This window comes from Desmodus rotundus, chromosome 5 (genome assembly GCF_022682495.2).
Source record: "Desmodus rotundus isolate HL8 chromosome 5, HLdesRot8A.1, whole genome shotgun sequence".
NCBI lineage: Eukaryota > Metazoa > Chordata > Mammalia > Chiroptera > Phyllostomidae > Desmodus > Desmodus rotundus.
Window position 1 is genome coordinate 130,998,123 of NC_071391.1, and position 21,562 is coordinate 131,019,684.

Genomic DNA, 21,562 nt, shown 5'->3' on the forward strand with positions numbered 1-21,562 from the left:
AAAACGGAGACCTGTTACTAAATATCTAAACTGAACTTAAAGGTTTTGAGTATTATTCCACAGTTTGGATTTTGGCCCTCATCTGTTAAGAAGACTAAAACTTCACACGAATGCAGTTTGTCAAGGCATACCAATTTATTTTCATTGTTTTAAAGTATTTGTGTATTTCTTTTTTAAAAGTATATTTTATTGATTATGTTACTACAATTGTCTCAAGTTTTTCCCCTTTGCCCCCCCTCCACCAGGTACCCTCTTCCTTCCAGTAATCCCCCCTTAGTTCATGTCTATGGGTCATGCATTTAAGTTCGTTGGCTACTTCATTTCCTATGCTGTTGTTAACCTCCCTCTGTCTATTTGGTACCTATCAAATATACTGCTTAATCCCTGTGCATTCTCCCCCTTCCCCCTCCCTGCTGACAACCCTCCATGTGATTTGCATTTCTATGATTCTGTTCCTGTTCTAGTTGTTTGCTTAGTTTGTTTTGTTTTTGTTTTTTTTAGATTCAGTTGTTGATAGTTGTGAGTTTTTTGTCATTTTGGTGTTCATAGTTTTGATCATCTTTTTCTTAAGTCCCTTTAACATTTCATATAATAAGGTCTTGGTGATGATGAACTCTTTTAGCTTTACCTTGTTTGGGAAGCACTTTATCTGTCCTTCCATTCTAAATGATAACTTTGCTGGATAGAGTAATCTTGGATGTAGCTCCTTGCTTTTCATCTCTTTGAATACTTGTGGTCAGTCTCTTCTTGCCTGCAAAGTTTCTTTTGAGAAATCAGCTGATAATCTTATGGGAACTCCTTTGTAGATAACTCCCTGCTTCTCTCTTGCCGCTTTTAAGATTCTCTCTTTACCTTTAACCTTTGGCATTTAAAATATGATGTGTCTCAGTGTGGTCCTCTTTGTGTCCAAATTGTTTGGGACTCTCCATGCTTCCTGGACTTGTATGTCTATTTCCTTCACCAAATTAGGGAAGTTTTCTTTCATTATTTTTTCAAATAAGTTTTCAATTTCTTGCTCTTCCTCTTCTCCTTCTGGCATCCCTATGATTCAGATGTTGGCACATTTGGTAATGTGCCAGAGTCTTCTTATTTTCTCCTTGATTTTTTTTTTGAATTCTTGTTTCTTCATTTTGTACTGGTTGACTGTTTATTTCTTCCTTATGTTCCAAATCGTTGATTTAAACCCCAGCTTCCTTCCCTTCACTGTTGGTTCCCTGTGGATTTTTCTTTATTTCACTTAGTGTGACCTTCATTTCTTCCCTATACTTTTGCTGTACTCAGTGAGTTCTCTGAGCATCCTTATCACCAGTGTTTTGAACTCTTCATCTGATAAGTTGGCTATCTCCATTTCACTTAGTTCTTTTCCTGGAGTTTTGATCTGTTCTTTCATTTGGGCCATATTTCTTTGTCTTCTTAATTTGGCTGCCTTCCTGTGTTTGTTTCTGTGTATTAGGCAGAGCTGCTTTGACTCCCTGTCGTGATGGACCTGTTACCTTGTAAGGGGCCGAGTCTTAAGTATTCACCAGGGCAGGGGGACAACTTCATCACTTTGTCGCACTGTGGGTGGGGGAGGGGTTAGAGAGGGAACAATGCTACTTGCTTGGCTCTCACCCCTTTCCCAGTCACTTGGGGGGGAAAATGGAGACAACTGTACTTGAACAACAATAAAAAAAAAAAGATTCATCAACTAGATTTTGAAACAACACATTTTTTTCTCTAGAGGTTTTTTTTTCCCCCAGCAGAGAAAATTAATGTGAAGGAGATCCATCTTTACCTGATTTTAATAATATATATACCAAATATAAAGGAGAATAAATCTTCATACGGTTTCATCTCACATTGCTATAATTTTACCTCCTAACTGAAAACCCTAGAGTTAAAATCTGAGGCTAGAATATGTACATAATTAACTCTAAGAAATAAATGTGCACAAATGTGGGGGGGACACTGGATGAAACCAAACCAAAACAAAACTCCAAGTATTTGAAGAAAGTGGAAAGGAACTAAAGCACCCAGGACCTGATGTGCCAAGATCTGGGAGAGAAGGGAAATGCCCTGAAGTGAGTTGAACAGTATGTGCTGATTTGTCCCCCACCCAAGAAATTCCCTGACTTGGAGCAGGGGGCAGAGAGCCGGAGCGCTTTCCACTGCCTTCCGCTGTACTCAGAACAGAGCCCGGACTCCTCACAGGGCTTATGGATAAGCCTGGCATGTGTGTTCTTCTTGCCTGAACTGACAGCCATATTAATATCACCTTCCCCCTTTTTAACAATGTTTCAGCTACACTGGCTTTCTTTCAATTCCTCCTGTTTGGGAAGCTCAGTGGAGAATTCTCCCTGGATGAAATTCTCCCACTTTTCTTCCTGGCTCATTCCTATACATCTTTCAGATGTTACTTCCTCAGAGACCTTCCATGACAATCTCTCTATGCCCTCTCCCACCCTGCCTCTGAATTAGACACTGCCTTCTCTTCAGTACCTACACATACCACACAGTAAGCACTCAAATGATACTTATTTAATGAGTGAGTGAAAGACTGCTTGAAGGTAGAGTGGCATGGTGGAAAGAAATCCAAATTTTACCTGGGTGACCTTGGGCAATCTTTTAAATGTTTGGACGCAATTTCCTTGTCTCTAAAATATAGATAGCACCTGCTGTACTTAGTTCGCAGGGTTACTACGAACATCAGATGGGAGCTGGCCTCCACAAGTGTCTATAATTGTAAAATGCGACTGCAGGTATACGTTAGTGCACTAGTCACTGACTCAAAAGGAAACCGCATACATTCAATCAGCAAAATACATTGAAAGTACTGAATTAGTGACACTTTATTACGATCATTATTGTCAGCCTTTTTAAGGCAAGATTTTTATAAATGGTAGTGAAAAGTAAATAATTCTAGATGAAATTTTGCCATAATCCAAAAAGTTTTCTATAGCCAGGTAATCATTTTATTTATAGAATAAGATATCTCTAAAACACATGACCTTTAAAGAAGGCTAATTTTAAAGGATGTAGACGAGTACTCTGTAACCCATGATGCCTACTTTATAATAGGAGTTCAATCAACATTTGCTGAATGAATTTTCTTGTAAGTGTTGCATTTCCTATACCATCCTTATTTAACAGTAACTGATGGTCAAAATACCTTCACATTTAAGTGATCTGTTGAGTGAAGAACCCTAACACTTAAACCACTTATCATTTAAGGGTTTAGCATGCACCTAAAAGTACATATATTTTTACATATAAGTACCGTGCACTAACCGATTGCGCCACTGGAGCTCCTAGTACGTGTATTTTTGCAGCACGACACTGAAATAAGAGAAAATGTAGGCGGTACCAACAACGTTCCTGGCAAATGGAACAGTGATCATATTCGCATGGCCTGCCTTGCCTCGGATAGTTGGTAGGTGGCAGCAATGGACCAGAAATTGCTGTCCGTTTAAACAGGGCATTGAAAGGGTTATTTTGAATGTTGGTATTTCATTAATTTTTTTCAAAATAAAACATTACAGCTGCAAAGCAAGCAAACAAAAATAAATAAGCATGATGTAACTGATTTACAGAACATGTTACCTAAGCTTTTATGCTCTAGTCTCTTGACAAAAACTTATTTTTCAAAATTCTAGGCTTAGTATTATTACTATTCTTAGCTTGTTTTTTTCTTATAATCTTTGTTTCTTCTCTTTGTAAGCACTGAACATTTTATGGCTCCTTTATTGACAATAGGAGATGGGATATGTGAACTTTCATTTTGTTTAAGCTTTGGTTTACTCTGATTGTGAAGATTTTGCCCCAAGGCATTGCATTGGCCAAGATTCAGTTACAGAAAAAATAATCCATTCTAGACAGTACACAGAATTGGATTTAACATTGGGTGTTAAATGGCTTATGGAGTTGTTGGGGAGACGGATGAAAGAGTCTCTAGGTCAGTGGTTCTCAACTTTAGCTTTGTATCACAGGCATCTGTGTTTGCTTTCAAGAATATTGATTCTGGAATTCATATTTTGAATCAAAACCTTTGGGCATGTATATGTGTATAGTTAATAAGCTCCCCTAGTGATTCCAGTGTGCGGCTAGAGTTGAGGCTCATGTTTCAGGACCGACTTTCACTGCAGAACTGGGCCACCAAAGGAGCTACTGATTCTTCTGCAATCACAATGTGCTGAATTGGGGAGCTGCTGGTTTAAAACTATGTCTCCCCTGCCACCATCAGGAAGCTCCCATGGTCTGGAAACTGCCACCTCCAGGAAGTTGGCACTCCAGAACCCATCCCAACTGCCAGTATTAACATATTAACTCATAAAACAATGTTCTGCACCCGACTCTTGGTGCCCAAGAAGCTACATGGTGACCTCAACTAACATGCCCCCCAAAACTACGCTCCACCATGACTGTGCTGTCACAGAACAAGCAGCAGATAGCTCTGCCTGACTCACACTCTCCCTCCACACATAGCACGGTCCTTCTAATGGCAGAATCTCGATCACATAACAAATCCTAATTTCAGGAATGTCTGGGGTATGTAACTTTAAACCTTCCAACCCTGCAGAAAAGGAAAGGAAGCTAGAAAGAGATTTGTATGGATGTTTTATAGTTTATACCAATCCAGTGTTCCAACAAAGCCATCATGAAATAGATGAGTAGTAGTTGTTTTTTCTTCCTTATTTTTCAGGGACCAGTGATTGGGCTGAAAGTCTGTTCCCATCCTCTATAAACCTTTAGACTCTCTGAACCGGTCAAGTTTTTCACTTTAATCCTCCCTTTTCAGAAGTCACTTTGGTTACAATAAAGTTAATTTTGAATGATTTAATTTTATTTCATTCTCCTGCTTCCACTTTTGCTGCTATCTCTCAGGTACTCTATAAGTTGATTTCTTAATGGGATTTAAGAGAATATTTTATAAAATAGTTACCAATTATCCAATACTTGATCAGTCTGCAAGGTTTAAAACAACCACTAAAGAATCAGAAATGTCTTCTTCTTTTTTATTATTTATTTTTAAAAACATTTTATTTTTATTTATTTTTAGAGAGGGGAACAGAGGGAGATAGAGAGAGAAAGAAACATTAATGTGTGGTTGCGTCTCACAGCCCCCCTACTGGGGACCTGGCCTGCAACCCAAGCATGTGCCCTGACTGACTGGGAATCGAACCAGCGACTCTTTGGTTTGCATGATGGCGTTCAATCCACTGAGCCACACCAGCCAGGGCTTCTTTTTAAAAAATATTCAGCAGTAATTTCACAGGGTATAGGGAGACTTGCATTACTGTCAACCTAGCAAAGCTGCTTCTTTAATACTAGTTGGTGTAATTCAGGCTGACACTCATTAAAGGCCAATGGAAAAAAATTTCTATTTTTCATTTTATTGAGATATGACATATAACTCTGTGTAAGTTTAAGGCATATAGTATAACGACTTGACTTACATATATTGAAAAATGATTAACAATAAATTTAGTTAACATCTATCACTACATGTAGTTACAAAGAATGGATGCGTTGTTTTAAAGACAGGAGGACCCTTGATGTCACCCTTGCCCAGCTCTGAGGGTAAATGTGATCTCTGCCTTTCAGGGATTAAGAGACAGTGTGTGTGTCTGTGTGTGTCTCTGTGTCTGTGTACTAAGGAAGAATCAAAGGGATGTCTTTTCCAGGGAGACTTCTGAATTCCATAAGAAAAGCAAACCTAAGACTAGCTGAAGCCTATACTTGAGGATATTAGTAAGGGAAGGGCCTGTATTGCCTACTTTTTGTCTGAGTTGGTGCCTGTCCCTCTCTCCCCTTCCCTATCTTGATGCTATAGCTCAGAGCCTGGGTGCACTCTGTTCAAAACATAGCTTTGCCCTCTAGTACATCTATGATGTGTCCCAGCAGTAGTATCTCCGATTGTCCCCTCTTTATCTATACTTTAACCTTGTCTTGCTCAAGACTTACAGATGCATATTTCATGTTTCCTTTGTTTTTAAAGTTATTTATTTATTTTTTAGAGAGAGGGAAAGGGAGGGAGGGAGAAAGGGAGATAACCCTGGCCCGCAACCTAGGCATGTGCCCTGACTAGGAATCGAACCAATGACCTTTTGGTTTGCAGGTCGGCATCCAATCCACTGAGCCTCACCAGCCAGGGCTATTTCATGTTTTCTAAAGCACTCAGTACTAAGCATAATGATATTTTCCTTTACTGTTTCCTCACTTCTAGAGTATGGAATACTCTAGATTTACTGATTTATTGATCATAGACATTCTGACTTGTGTGAGGAGATATCTCATAGTGGTTTTTATTTGCATTTGTCTGATGATTAATAATGTTCAGCATCTTTTCATAGGTCCACTGGCCATCTGTATGTCCTCTTTGGAGAAGTGTCTCTTCAGGTCCTTTGCCCATTTTTAAATTGGATTGTTTGTTTTTTTGGTGTTGGGTTTTATAAGTTCTTTATAAATTTTAGACATTAACCCCTCGTCAGATGTGTTGGCAAATATGTTCTCCCATTCAGTGGGTTGTCTTTTCATTTTTTAATGATTTCCTTTGCTGTGTAGAAACTTTTTAGTTTGATGTAGTCCCAGTCATTTACTTTTTATTTTGTTTCCCTTGCCTGAGGAGATGTATTAGAAAAAATATAGCTATGAGCAATGCCTGAGATTTTACCACCTATGTTTTCTTCTAGGATTTTTATGGTTTCAGGTCTAACATTTAAGACTTTAATACATTTTGAATTTATTCTTGTGTGTGTTGTAAGAAAGTGGTCTAGTTTCATTTTTCTGCATGTATCCAATTTTTCCAACACCATTTATTGAATAAACTATCTTTAGCCCATCATATTGGATATATGCTTGCTTTTGTCAAATATTAATTGATTATAAAGGTGTAGGTTTATTTCTGGGCTCTATTCTGTTCCAGTGATCTATGTGTCTGTTTTTATGCCAGGACCATGTTGTTTTGATTACTATGGCCTTATAGTACACTTTAATATTAGGTAGCGTGATTCCTCCAACTTTGTTGTACTTTATCAGGATCGCTGTTGCTATGTGAGGCCTTTTGTGGCTCCATATAAATTTTTGAAATATTTGTTCTAGTTCTGTGAAATACATCGTTGGGATCTTGATAGGAATTGTGTTGAATCTGTAGATTGCTTTGGGTAGTGTGGGCATTTTCACAATGCTAATTCTTCCTACCCATGAACACAGTATGTGCTTCCACTTACTTGTATCTTCTTCAGTTTATTTCTTCAGTGTCATAACTTGCCAAGTACAGGTCATCTACATCCTTGGTTAGATTTATTCCTAGGTATTTTATTCTTTTTGAAGCAATTATGAATTGGGCTGTTTTCTTAACTTCCTTTTCTGTTAGTTCTTATTGGCATATAGAAATGCAACTGATTTCTGAATATTAATTTTGAATCCTCTACTTTACTGAATTCATTTACCAGTCCTAGTAGTTTTTTGGTGGAGTCTTTAGGGTTTTAAACAGTGTCATGTCATTTGCCAAAAATGACAGTTTTATTTCTTCCTTTCCAATTTGGGTGCCTTTTATTTCTTCTTCTTGTCTGATTGCTGTGGCTAGGACTTCTAGTACTATGATGAATAGGAGAGGTGAAAGCAGACATCCCTGTCTTGTTCCTGATCTTAAAAGGAACACTTACAATTTTTGCCTGTTGAATATGCTGCTGGCAGCGGGTTTGTCATATATGGCCTTTATTATGTTTAGATAATGTCCCCTTTATTAGCACTTTGCTTAGAGTTTTTATCATAAATCAGTGCTGGATTTTATCAAATGCTTTTTCTGCATTTGTTAATACAATAATGTGGTTTTTATCTTCCATGTTGTTTATGTGGTAAATCACATTTATTGATTTGCAAATGCTGTACCAACTTTGCATCCCTGGAATAAATCCCACTTGATCAGGGTATATGATCTTTTTGATGTATTGCTGTATTCAGTTTGCTAATAATTTGTTGAGGATTTTAGCATCTATGTTCATCAGGAATATTGGCATATACTTTTCTTTTTCTTCTTATAGTGTCTTATCTAGTTTTAGAATTAATAGGATAATCCTGGCCTTGTAAAAAGAACAAGCAAAGCCCACAGTGAAGAGTATACTATGATCTTAATTACTTAAAAATATATAGGAAGCGTACTAAAAATGATGAAGGTTATGTTAGGGTAATAAATAATTTTTCCTTCTATTTAAAAAATTTCTTTAATTATAAGTAGCTGTTTCTATTATTTAAAATTAGCTTAAATATTAGTGATATTTACTTAAAATTTCTAAACTCTTAAAAATCACATATTGTTGGCAATCCATGTTTAAATGGTATGTAAATTTCTCTTTGATGATGTAGTGGTGTTGGCAGACACAGTAAATTTTTTAGCTAAGCAAACGTCAGTTGTTGCTATAGCACCTCTAACATTACAATAAAGCTACATAACAATTGACAGGGGGAGTAATGTGGAGAAAATGTGGAGAAAAGTCAAAGATTGATTAAGAAAAGGAAAATGTCAACCTTTCCAGTCAGTGACAGGATTAGCAATAGTGACAGGACCTCAATCCAATTTGAAATACTACTTCTTGGAAAGCACAGTACTAGTGAGAAAGACATTTATAATTAGGATAAAACCCAGTAAATACTTGCACAGGTCAGTGAACTGGACAGAGGAAGATTTGGGAGTAGGAGGAGGTATTTAGATGAAGTAGACCCACGAACAAATATTTTTTAAAAATGAGGTCAGGGTGTGTTCAGAAAGCAGAATAATTCCAAGTGTTTTGACTATAGGATACCTATAACCAATAGGATGGAGATAAGCAGGTAATCAGAGGTTAGTGGAAGCTGAAAACCTTTGGTTTTATTTGGAATGCAGTGTAGAGAGACTTTGAAGATACACTATCGAGAGGAATGACATAAGATCTATGTTAATTTTAGAGTCCCCATGGAGTGAACTGGAAGGGAGATGAGAGGAAGGCATAAATTGTGAGGTCTCCATAATAGGCCAGGAAACTCATTACATGAAATTATCTAAATTAGCGCTTCCAGAATATATTTTACTTTAAAATGATTTAACTGCATTCGAACATAGTTTTAGATGATTTTTGGTGTTCTCTAATAGAACTGGCACATAATATTGAATCAGATTGCAGAGGATTATTTTAACTCTATGGCCAGATGCAGAGACATATGTAAAGGTATTGAAGCCAACAAATACATTGAGAAATGCAAATTCTCATGAGTAAAAGGATTTGGAATTCTTGAAGGCAGCAGATTATCGATAGCTGTATCAAGATTCTTTGAGGTGGTGAGTTGCTTTAAATTAAAACTTCATATTAGCTCACCAAGAAGTAAAATTTTCTAAGCATAAATTGTTTTAACCTTCTAGGCAATTGGGATATTGCTGAATAGTAACCAACTATAACAATGTTATACTAGTGAGCAGGAGATAATTTTTTTTCTGTTTCCACTAGCATAAAAGGGTTTAGGTTTTATTTTATTTTTTAAAGATTTTATTTATTTTCAGAGAGAGGGGAAGGGAGGGAGAGAGGGAGACAAACAGGGATGTGTGAGAGAGATACATCTATCAGTTGCCTCTCACGCAGCCCCTACTGGGGTGGGGACCTGGCCCAACCCAGGCAGGGGCGCTAACTGGGAATCAATTCTGTGATCCTGACGATCGCGGCAGCACTCAATCCAGTGAGCCACACCAGCCGGGGAAGGGTTCAGATTCTAAACCAGCATATACCGGAACCCACTAGATGGATGCAGCCCAGTGACTTTCCGAATCGTTGGAGGAGGCGGAGAGGCGCAGACACCACCTTGATTGGCTCAAAGTCCCGGTAGACCAGTCAGGGCACGTGCCTGGCTTGCGGGCCACGTCCCCGGTAGAGGCTGCGTGAGAGGCAACCACACACACTGGTGTTTCTCTCCCTCTCTTTCTCCCTCCTTTCCCCTAAGAATAAATAAATAAAATCTTAAAAAAAAATGCCGATCGATTTGGCAGTCACCAACCAAACACTCTCCACCACCAGGCTAGCAGGTCTTTCCTTTCAAAGCACCCATTTTTGGATATTGACACGTGGGCACAGCATCGGGCTTTTATTTACAAACAGTGCGAAAAGGGGCGCCGCGGAGCGAGCGCGGCCTCCCCGGGATCCCAGTCGGGTCCCACCAGAGGGCGGGGCGGGGACGCAGGCCGGGGCACCGGGCGCGAGGCCTCTGCCTCCAGGCGTGCCCGGCGGCCCTCGCTCCCACGCCCCGCAGTCTCATTTGCCGCCTTCCAACGCGTGACCCCGGCGCGCGCTCGTCCGGGGCCGGTGACAGGCGCGGAGTGCGCGGAGCGGTCCCATGTGCACCCTTCTCCTCAAGGCCGCCGCAGCTGCCACGCCCCGAACCTCGCTCCGGCTCCTCCGCACAGGGCTCGCCGCCATGTCTACCGCAGGGCCCCTCAAGTCCGTGGACTACGAGGTGTTCGGGAGAGTGCAGGGTAGGGGACCCCCACCCCCCACTGTGGGAGACCAAAGGGCTGTTAGGGAGAAAGGAGACAAGACAGGGAGAGGACCCTCTCATCTTAAAGATCCCCTTCCCCGGAGAGGCCGGGACTTCCGCCCGCCCATGACACAGCAGCCACGAGTGGGAAGGAAGCGAAAAGCGCATGCGCTGGAGAGCTGCGCTGGGCGGGGGCGGGGAACGAGCGGGACCCGGGGGCGGGGGGAACGGGAGGGGGCCGAGCGAAGGAGAGACCACTGGGGATCACCAGCGGCCTTGCTAAAAGGGGGCAGGCGGACTGAGAGGGAAAAATAAAGTTGGGTAGGAAAAGGAGGGTCCTTAAACTAGTTATCCTGTTACTTGCCACAGGAAATACTGGGCTTGACCTGAGCTTCAGGAAAGACACCTATATAATGTTGCAGGGTTCGGTCTGTTGGAGATCATATGCATATATGTATATATGTATATTTAACTGTAACTCTTAAAATAATTCTTAAATGTTATCTAATTTTTGTTTCATCGTTAATTTAAGTAGTTGCAAAGGACATAATGTCTGGCTTATTGTTAACTGTTGATAGTTGTAAGTTAAAATGTTAAATCACTGAAATTTATACAAGGGTATAAATACAGTTGTGATTTAATACTATCATTTCGTTTAAAATAAAGCTTTTTAACATTGGGAAGTTTAACATCATATCTTTACTTTTGGAATCCGATTTCCGATTCATTTCCCCCACCAAGTTCGATCCCACGGTTATGCCTGAGAGTGTCTCATGGAGAACCTATGACACTCTTGTGCAGTATGTACATGCAGTATGTATGTGTGTATGTATACACACATATATAGGTGTAATATGTTTTATTGATTTCCTTTGTCCATAAAGCTCTATTAATTTTTTTCTGGCTTGAGTTAGTATTGCAATTATTATTAGAACACAATTGATGAAAATAATACAAATACTTTTAAAAGTATGGTAAATATTATTAAGTTAAAAAGTCAATTTGTATTGAAAAATTCTTTTGTAAGGAGTAATCTTGATGAAAGGAAGCATTGAATTATCCTTTTATTTTGGTACTCTAGAGATTTTTACAGTTTGGGGCAGTGTATCGGGGTAAGATTAAGGATGGATGAGATGATGTCTTTTGTGCAGAGATGGATGTTTCTTTCAAGGAGTGATTATGAGAAGGGAGGTAGAGCAGGAGGGTAGGTCTGAGAAGCAGACCACAGGTGCCTTCTCAGACAGTCAGTTTTAGAAAAGAATACATATGGAAGTTGAGGATCTGGAAACTGATTCCCTTAAAATTATCCATGGTTTGCTCTCTGTAGAAAGTCTTTGGGTACACCAGGAGTATGGTACTCTGGACTGAAAACTGCTACAATAAGTCACTGAAACACATTACACATACTATATGAAAATGGTGGCAAAGATCGCCTGACAAAATATTTGGGCCACTGGACAGAGATGGCAGTGATTAAGGTTGTGTGTTTGTGTGTGTGTGTGTGTGTGACACACATTTACTGAGAGTGTTCCATGTGCCAAGGATCTTACTTTTATTTACTTAATCCTTGTCACAATTTTTCAACAACATATCTTACTCCTGTTTTAACAATGAGAAAACAGGTTCAATGAGAAAGAGAGATGTTCAGTAACTTGGACAAGCCCTAAACTGACAAATGGGATTTGATCCTGCATCTGTCTAACTCTGAAACTTTCACTTTTCCATTATGCAATGTTTTCTGTGAATACATAATATATTTATATTGATTTTAATTGTGTAATTGCACTTGTGGGTCACATGGCTTATGAAAATCAATTTTGGGCAACAGTACAAGTATAGGAAAGGTAAAAGTAATGTACGTAAACAGTGGCGTTTAAAAAAATGAGCTTTAGAGCCATAAGCCCTGTAATTTGCAGTATGTTAAGTGGAAGAGAGTACATGCATGCTGTTGATTTATCAAGGCATAGTATTGTTGTCGGTGGAAATACGGCTCTTCCACGGCACCATGAGGAAAGCATCGCAAGGACCCACACATGGGAGACTGTGGTGTGACAAGACGGTTTATTCATGTGGAACTAGAAGCTGCCCCTGGGTTTCTAATTTCCCATCTCCCTCTGTCCTGCCATTTAAAAAGTTCAAAGGGTCGTCAGCAAGGCCAAAACAAAAGCCAGGGTCCAGAGTCTCTGCTTCGTATGAAAGCTTAGTCATTTGGGAGCCCACACATCTGCCTCAGGCCCCAGTAGGTGCTAGACCCGTGTGGTTGCATGCTCCTGGGCAAGAGAGAGTTCAGGAATGAATGGGCGAGTGCGGGTCGTGAGAGAGAGAGAGAGAGAAAGTGCGCGAGCGAGCACATGCATGCTTCTTTATTCCCCTGGGATTATATTAGCTTGGGTTTGGGAAGGACCAGGTGGTTTTTCAAAAGAACCAAACAACTTCCCAAGTTTTCACAGGCTTTTGATAGGTTTGCACCCCCTAGTTAGACTGACAGGCCTCTATGATCCAGCACCCCCCCTTACACCCCCAAAACCCGCTCCGGTACCAGAGGGAGAAAGGGTGGAGTGTTAATTCCCTTGGTGGAGCAATGCTGTGGTCCCCTGGGGTTGGAAGCTGTAGCTTCTGCTCCCGGTTTGTTAAGCTCAATGTCTAATTCCCTTTTGCTTCCCTTTCTTATCAATAGTTAGCTAACTACCTATGGTAACAGTTCGTGGGACAAATTCTCAATCACATATTTGCATGTATATATATCTCAACATTTGCTGAGAATTTAGGATGTGCCAAGCTCTGTTCTCCATATTTTACATGCATTGTCTCACATGTATTTAATTCTTAATCCTGTAACCTCAACCATTTCCTCATTTAACACATGGAGAAATTGAGCCATAGACAGTGACTTTCCCAGGTTACACAGTGAGTTAAGTGGCAGTGCCGGGATTTGAACCTTGGCACTCTGATACCAGAACCCATGCTCTTCATCACTACATTGATTCTCCTCTCAATACCCTTTCTCCCTTTCCCCCTTTATTTTTGCCTTCCTCCTGACTTATGCACTGAATACATATACACACTGGCCCAGGACATTTGGACCCAGCCCCTTGGACTATTCCTCAGATGACCCTGGGGACAATTTTATGGTACTTTTGGTTCCAAGGAAGTTTGACCTGGTCAGTAAACAGTACACTCAAAAGCTGCAGCCTCTGACTCTCTCTGTCACTTGCTCACAATGCCTGTCACTATTTCTGTGTATCAGTCTGTATCTCACAGTTTTCTTGTGGATTGCCTACGAAATAAACACAAACCATTCGTGTTTTAGCTGAGTCATAGTGATTGTGTAGAAATAATTTACACTAAATAGCCAAAAATGAAAAATTTAATTTTAACACTATAAAATGGATAAGAATTAAAGAGAACATTATAAGATTAACTTTTAATTTAAAAGTATGGAATAATAAAATAGTGAAAACTGTCTTGTTAAAATTAATGGCTAAGTAAACTTACAGTGGAAGAAGTTAAAACTGGCAACATTTAATATGGACAAAATATGAAGTGATAAATAAAATTACCATGAAGTATTTAGATGGAAAATATTCCCAATGAAAATGGTTTTAATGACATAAAAATGAACATGGAAATGATTTAACCTTCCTGTCCTAGAAAATTGATCAGTAAATTAAATTGGCTTCATAAAATTTTTGACAAAATATTTCCCAACCAAAACAAAGGGGTGCTGTTATATTTCCATTTAGAACGTTTGAATTTCAAACATCCTTGGTGACAAGATGGCAGTCGGTATGTTCTAGGAATCAAATGTACCTGCATTGTTCTCCACTACATACCCTCTAATTTACAAATACATTGTACTCCAAGAGTTAGTTTATAAGTCGATTATTTGAAATTCAGGAAAATACATTGATAGAAATCACGCTACAAAGAGTGGATTCGCCTCTCGGGTCCGTCCGCAGAGCCTACGCTTAGAGCCTTGGGAAGCTGCTGCTTTCCGTTGCTGCTTCTCTATCTCTACTTTGTTTTGAAATAATTTTTTTTTAATTTTAAGATAGTTTTAGATTCATAGAAAAGTTGGAAAGAGTTCCTGTATACCCACATGCAGTTTCCCTGATTATTAACATCTTATATTAGTATGATACATTTGTCAGGAATGGTGAGCCAATATCGATACATTATTATTAACTAAAGTCTATACTTTTATACAGATTTCCTTAGTTTTTACCTAAAGTTCTTTTTCTGTCCTAGACTTCTTCCAGGACATCACATGACAGTTAGTCATCTTGTCCCCTTAGTCTCCTTTAGGCTGCGACAGTTTCTCAGACTTCCCTTGTTTTCTATGCAGTTTTGAGAAGTACTTTGAGGTTAGGCACTTTGTAGAATGCTCCCCAGTGGGGATTTGTCGGATATTATTGTCCTGCTAAGACTAAGGTTATGGGTTATTGGGAGGAAGACCACAGAGGTAAGGTGCTGCATTCGTCACACCATATCAAAAGGGCACATACTATCAATATAACTTACCACTATTGATATTGACCTTGATCACCTGGCTGAGATCCAGTTTGTCAGCTTTCTCCCTGTGAAGTTCCTCTTTTTTCTCCTCCCTCTCCATCCTCTACTTTTTAATTTCTACATTTTCAAGAAGCTCCATGTTTTTGCCCCACCAACTTGTGTTGCTTTGGGGCTTTCAGGTGAGGGTCAGGGGGCTGACCACCTGTATTTTTAAGAGCATTTGTAACTATGGCATGATTTGTAATGTTTCATTACAGTTACATCTAGAATAATATATTCTGAAAGTTTGAGAGGGAAAATGATTAAGCTGTGTATGGATTCTTTGATGTTTTACCAGCTCTCAGGTGAATACTAATGACACCTGTGGAAGTGGACTGTAGCAATTTGTTGGTTTACCTGTGCTTTAGAAATTCAAGTTGTTTTACTGACGGTATTAACTTAGTTTTAGAATCGGAGCAGCACTTTAGATTTAAAGTGTGATTACCTTTGCAAATAGTCACCTCAGAGTTTCTCGCTGTCGCATCTTTCTGCAAAATGGGGTCCGGTTGCGGCTGACTGAGCCTCAGCTGAGCAGCACATTGTGCTGAGTCTGTATTGCCGAAGGGACTGGTGTCTGTTCCAGTTTTCTCCTTTCTACACGGTCTGGTTTAACGCATTTTTCTTGAGTTTTCTGCCACTTTCTTTTTTGTCTGCAAGCTAATGTCTCTCCCTCTATTTGTATAATGGATTGCTTTTCTGATTCCCCTGCAGACCCCTACTTCCACTCATCATTCCTCCACCTTGTGTATGTAGAACTGAAAGTATTTTTATAGCGCTACAAAAATTCCACTTGTGGTATTATCCTGTCTTTATGGCTTCACTACATTTCTTCACTTGGTACCACAATACACTACCATGAGGAAACACATAATACCTCTTATTACTATAAACCCACTTACAGAAGTACGTAAGATTACCTAACCCTCTGATTCCTTCTTCTGTATTTTCTTCACCAGGTGCAATTGATGTAACAGAAGCATTGTCTTTTGGCTGATTTATCCCCTGTGATTTTCTGATTTTTTTCTTATTTATTTTTCAAATGAAATATAATTTAAACTCAGTAACATTCACCCTTTTTAGTGTACAGTTCAAGGAGTTTTGAAAACTGCAGGGTCATGTAGTCACCACCACAGCTGAAATCCAGAACAGCGTCATTGTCTCCCACATTCCCTGGTGCCCCATGTGGCACTCCTCTCTCCCCTCCCAGGCCTTGGCAGCCACTGACTAGTTTCTTGTACCTGCAGTTTTGCCTTTTCCAGAATGTGGACTTAAAATTAAAACAGAAGTGTTTTATTACATTTAAAGTTGGATTTAGTTCTTGTATTTAAAGAAGAGATTCTAAAAGCTGCGGTTAAGTAAATTTTATATGTCAACTGTCCTTGTAATAAGCATTTTATTTTATTTAGCATTTAGAATAGCAATTTTCAAGCTTTATCATTTCGTGGCTTAATGTAAACTAATTACTAAATTCTGTGGCATGCCAAAAATATTTTTGGCCAGTATGAAAAAAATAGTTATAATTTTGATTGCTAAACAGACTGTGTTTTTTTCCCTAGGTTTCCTTCTAACTTTTAAAAAATATTTTATTGATCATGCCATTACAGTTGTCCCAATATTCCCCCCACCCAGCACCTCTCCCACAGCCTCAGGCAATCCCGCACCATTGTTCATGTCCATGGGTCGTGTGTATAAGTTCATTTCCTATACTGTACTTTACCTCCCCATGGCTATTCTGTAACTACCTATTTGTACTTAATCCCCTCACCTCTTTACCCATTCTCCCACATTCTCCTTCTACCTGGCATCCATCAAAACACTCTCTGTATCCTTGATTCTGTCTTTGTTCTTATTTGCTTAGTTTATTTTTTAGATTCAGTTGTTGATAGTTGTGAGTTTATTGTTATTTTACTGTTCAGAGTTGTAATCTTTTTTCTTAAATAAAATTCCCTTTAACATTTCATATAATAATGGTTTGGTGGTGATGAACTGCTTTAGTTTTTTCTTGTCTGGGAAACTCTTTATTTGCCCTTCGATTCTAAATGACACTTTTCCTGGGTAGAGCAGTATCAGCTATAGGTCCCAGCTTTTCACAACTTTGAATACTTCTTGCTAATCCCTTCTAGCCTGAAACATTTATTTTGAGAAATTAGCTGACAGTTTTATGGGAACTCCCCAGTAGGTAACTAACAGCCTTTCTCTTGATGCTTTTAAGATTCTCTCTTTATCTTTAATCTTTGGCATTTTAATTATGTATATTGGAGTGGGCCTCTTTGCATCCATCTTGTTTGGGACTCTCTGTGCTTCCTGGGCTTGCATGTATATTTCCTTCACCAAATTAGGGAATTTTTTCTTTCATTATTTTTTCAAATAGATTTCCAATTCCTTGCTCTTTCTCTTCTCCTTCTGGCACCCCTGTGATATGAATGTGTGGAATGCTTGAAGTTGCCCTGGGGGCTGCTTACACTAACCTCATATTTTGGGATTCTTTTTTCTTCGTGTTGTTCTGATTGGCAATTTTTCGCTTCCTTATGTTCCAAATCATTGGTTAGATTCTTGGCTTTATCCAGTCTACTATTGTATCCCTGTAAATTGTTCTTTATTTCAATTAGTGTATCCTTTGTTTCTGACTGGATCTTTTTTATGCTGTTGAGGTCCTTGCTAAGTTCCTTGAGCATCCTAGTAACCAGTATTTTGAACTCTGCATTGGACAGATTGCTTATCTCCATTTTGTTTAGCTCTTTTTCTGGAGTTTTGATCTGTTCTTTCATTTAGGCCATCTTTCTCTGTCTCCTCATTTTGGCAGCCTCCCTGTATTTGTTTCTATGTATTAGGTAGTGATGCTTTGACTCCGTGTCTTGGTAGCGTGGCCTGATGTAGTAGGTGTCCTGTAGAGTCCATTGGCACCGCCTCCCCTATTATCCAAGCTGGGTACTGGAGGTGTGTCCTTTGTGTGGACTGAGCACACCTTCCTCTTGTAGTTGAGCTTTGGTTGCTGTTGGCAGATCAGTGGGAGGGATTTACCCAGGCCAGTCAGCTGCAAGGACTGGCTGTGACCACTGACCACCAACCTCTGCCCTCCATGGAGGATCAGCTATGCAGGGGCAGGGGCACTCCTGTGTGGTCTGTAGATGTCCTTTGGGTGCACAGGTTCTGGGGTTTCCTGGGTGGTGCAGCCTTTACCTGTGTTCTGCCCAAGGTCACCCTGCATGAGCTATAAAGCAATCTGAGATAGTTGCTACATGTGCTGGACTTGGAGGTACCCAGAGGAAGCCAACCTGTGAATCTAGGCTGGCTGCTGCTAGTGCCAGGCCTGGGGCCCCTTAGCAAGAAGTATGGTGGCAGGAGGATTACTGAGGCCAGCTGTTGTTTGTTTGATAGGAGTTTGTGAAGCATGAGCCAAGACTAGCCATTCATATGGAAAAGTCTCTGTTAACAGCTTGGGTGGGCCTATAAGTTGGGTGGGATGGAGTCTCAGGGGACCTCCAGGGCGGGACAAACAGTGTTAGGTTGATGGAGTCTCAGATATGGCACCTGCTTGCTGGCTCTGTGACTCTGTGGGGGAAGGGCTCAGAAAAGGGATGGTGGCCTCTGTCTGCCTTTTTGTCTGGGAGAAAGCTGTCCCCCAGCTCCCACCTTGATGCCAGAACTTCAGTTCCTTATTGGATGCCACTGGTGCATTTCAAGCTGCTACGCTGATGCTGGAGCTCAGAGGAGTGAGTCTGCGTAAGTCCCTGTGTGGGTTCCTTAAGGGGAACTCCTTGGAACTCCAGGAGTTTCTTCCACCAACTCATCCCCTGTTGGTTTTTGCAGCCAGAAGTTATGGTGACTTATCTTCCTGGAACTGGCACCCTGGGCGGGGGGACCTGTGCGGGGTGACCTGTGCGGGGCTGGGACTCCTCACTCCTGAGACATCCCTCTTGAATTTTTATCCACCACACGTGGATGTGGAATCTGCCCATTCTGCGTCTCCGCCCCTCTATCAGTCTGGATGGATGTGGCTCTTTAATTCCGTAGTTGTCAGACTTCTATTCAACTCGATTTCTGATGGTTCTGAGTGATGGTTGTTCTATATTTTAGTTGTAATTTTAATGAATTTTCTAACTTTTTGATGCTTTATTTATTACATTACTTATTTACTCCATCTAGAATTTGTTTTTTATTTTATGATATCAGATTGGGGACTGACTGTATTCTACTAGATGGATAGCCAGTTGTGCCAGCACTGTTTATTAAATAATCACTATTTTCCCATTGAGTTGAAATACATTTTTGTCATATATTAAAATCTCCTATCAACTGGATTTTATTTCTGGATTCTTTGTTCTACTGATTGATCAACTTAAATATTTCTAGACAACCTTATTTTGCTGCGTATAATGCGTGCTCTTTTGCCCAAATTTTTAAGGTAAAATAAGGATATGCATTTTACATGGGTAGTACTAATTCCATATCTATATAAATGTTTTTAATTATTTTACTTATGTTTGTTTATGTGTTAAGTATCTCTAGAAAGCAAACGATATCCATAAGCAAAATAATACCCTGAAATATGATAATTGGTTTTGTTTCTAAATATAAATAAATAAATAATTGAATTAAAAACTTGAAAGGAAAGACTTCTTTCCTGAAAGTTTGGATCAGAACTGTGGGCGTGCATTACACATGGAAGCTCATTCTACATGGCAAAATACGGTAATACTCCTTACCGACTTAGTTAAAGTGGCTTTCTGGTATATTCCCTTTCATAACCTAAGGGAAAAGAAGTCAGCACCCCTGACTTAATAATCACATATTGCATGCTTTAAAAATTCTTGCAGCAAACCAGTTGAAAATCACTGCAATAGAATAAATATAAAGTTTGATATTTTATTATACTTTGAATAAAATATTCAAATAAAATGAAATATTCGGATTGCTAATTTTCTCCAAAAGTAATTTTCCCTTTTTCTTTTTAAGAGAATACAAGTCTAAGAAACATTTTTTGAATATATTCAGATAGTAAAACTTTTGTTTATTTCATTTACTTACTATTTAGTACAATAGATGAAAATTAAGTTATGAAATATAAAATTTTTTAGGGGTAACAAGCTGACTGTTTTTAATTTTTCTTTTATACAGGTGTGTGCTTCAGAATGGTAAGTCAATACAATCTGTGTTTTCTTTTTGCCATTTTTCTCCCACAGTTATTTCTATTCACAAAGATAGAGCATTTTTCTACTTATACTAGTTTACTGCTTATCTCCCATCCTTGACAGCAAATAAAAGCGTATTTGTACTTCTTCAAACACAAATGACTGGCTGAGATTTTTATTAGAGCTGCCTTTACAAAATAGTCCATTAAAAACATTACAACCTTCCTAGCCTTTAGCTAATGTTGCCTCTGAATTTCAAAATACCTCTTCTGAGGTGATCAAATTGAACATTTTGATTAGGTATGTTAAATACAAAATATGGGATCTTTTTCTGGGTGGAAAAAATCCTCTCCATGAGCGGATGTGTCTCAAATTGCATAATGAAAAATGCTCATTTTGCATAAGGTAGTGGTTCCCAGGGTTTTAGAAGTTAAAACTCCTTGTTGCCTTTAAAGTTTTAGTTTTGTTAACATACTCCTTGCCTAGAAGTTAATTGTGGCCTGTATTTTCACTGACCGCCTGAGTTGTCAGTCACTAGCTTAGGTCTCTGTTCCTAACCTCTGGGCACTCTAACGCCTTCCCACCTATGACGTCCCCACATCTTGAGATAGTTGCATCCTCTACATATTGTCCCCGTTTCCGTTGTTACTTAGAGCTTGACTTATTACTGGAACCGACTCATACCTCAGCCCTAGCTGCAGCCACCCCAGGTGTTACCGTCTCGGTTTGCGTTGCTTCATGTTGCCTGGAACGTGGAGTGTACAGATCTTGGTCACCGTGGCTTCCAAACAGAAGAGCATGTTTTTAAAAAGTTCTAGTCGACTGGGTCCACAAGAATTTTAGTGTGATGTAGTTAAGACAACTCAAAACCAAAATGTTGCTAGTTTGTATTTGCCAATAGCATAACAATTTGGAACCAGGAAAATAAATTTAAAAAAATTGTTGAGAATAATAGGAGGAATAAATTTACCCATAGAAAATTATAACATTTGTGTGTCAAATGCAGAGCCCAGAGCCAACAGAAAACTATTTTTACCCAGTACTTTCTGTTGATCATAACTGGATATTTGTCCTTAGTGACTGAGAATTTCAGAGTGAGCATCATTTGGAACCTAGATTAACAATGTAATGTAGTATTAGCTGAGGTAAGGGCAATGCATCTTACCTCAATTGTATGGATCTGAATTGTATGGATCCCAAAACCCACGACAGAAACTGTTTTTTGAAGTAATTCCCAATATCACTTTATTTTTTTACAACATGCTTGTCTTTACTGAAAGTGGAATTTAAGAAAACCTTCCACTTAATTGAAGTTCTTGTAAATAAAGGTCTTACTATAGGCCAGCTACATGATTTTTTGGGATAGACTGTATTTTAGAGAAAAAAATGATCAGCTTAGCACT

The 21,562-nt window shown here is 39.3% G+C and overlaps 1 protein-coding gene across 2 annotated transcripts in view; it reads left to right on the forward strand.

The window, feature by feature from the left end:
• Positions 1–10,089: 10,089 nt before the first annotated feature.
• ACYP2 (acylphosphatase 2) overlaps positions 10,090–21,562 on the forward strand; it is a 110,549-nt gene continuing 99,076 nt past the window's right edge. The window contains exons 1-2 of one of the 2 annotated variants that reach the window (XM_045189440.3): positions 10,090–10,474; positions 20,146–20,162. In XM_045189440.3, coding sequence (XP_045045375.1) covers positions 10,336–10,474; positions 20,146–20,162 — 156 coding nt within the window. In that variant the 5' untranslated portion in view covers positions 10,090–10,335. The remainder of the gene's footprint in view (positions 10,475–20,145; positions 20,163–21,562) is intronic. The other variant, XM_024552796.4, reaches the window with a different exon arrangement.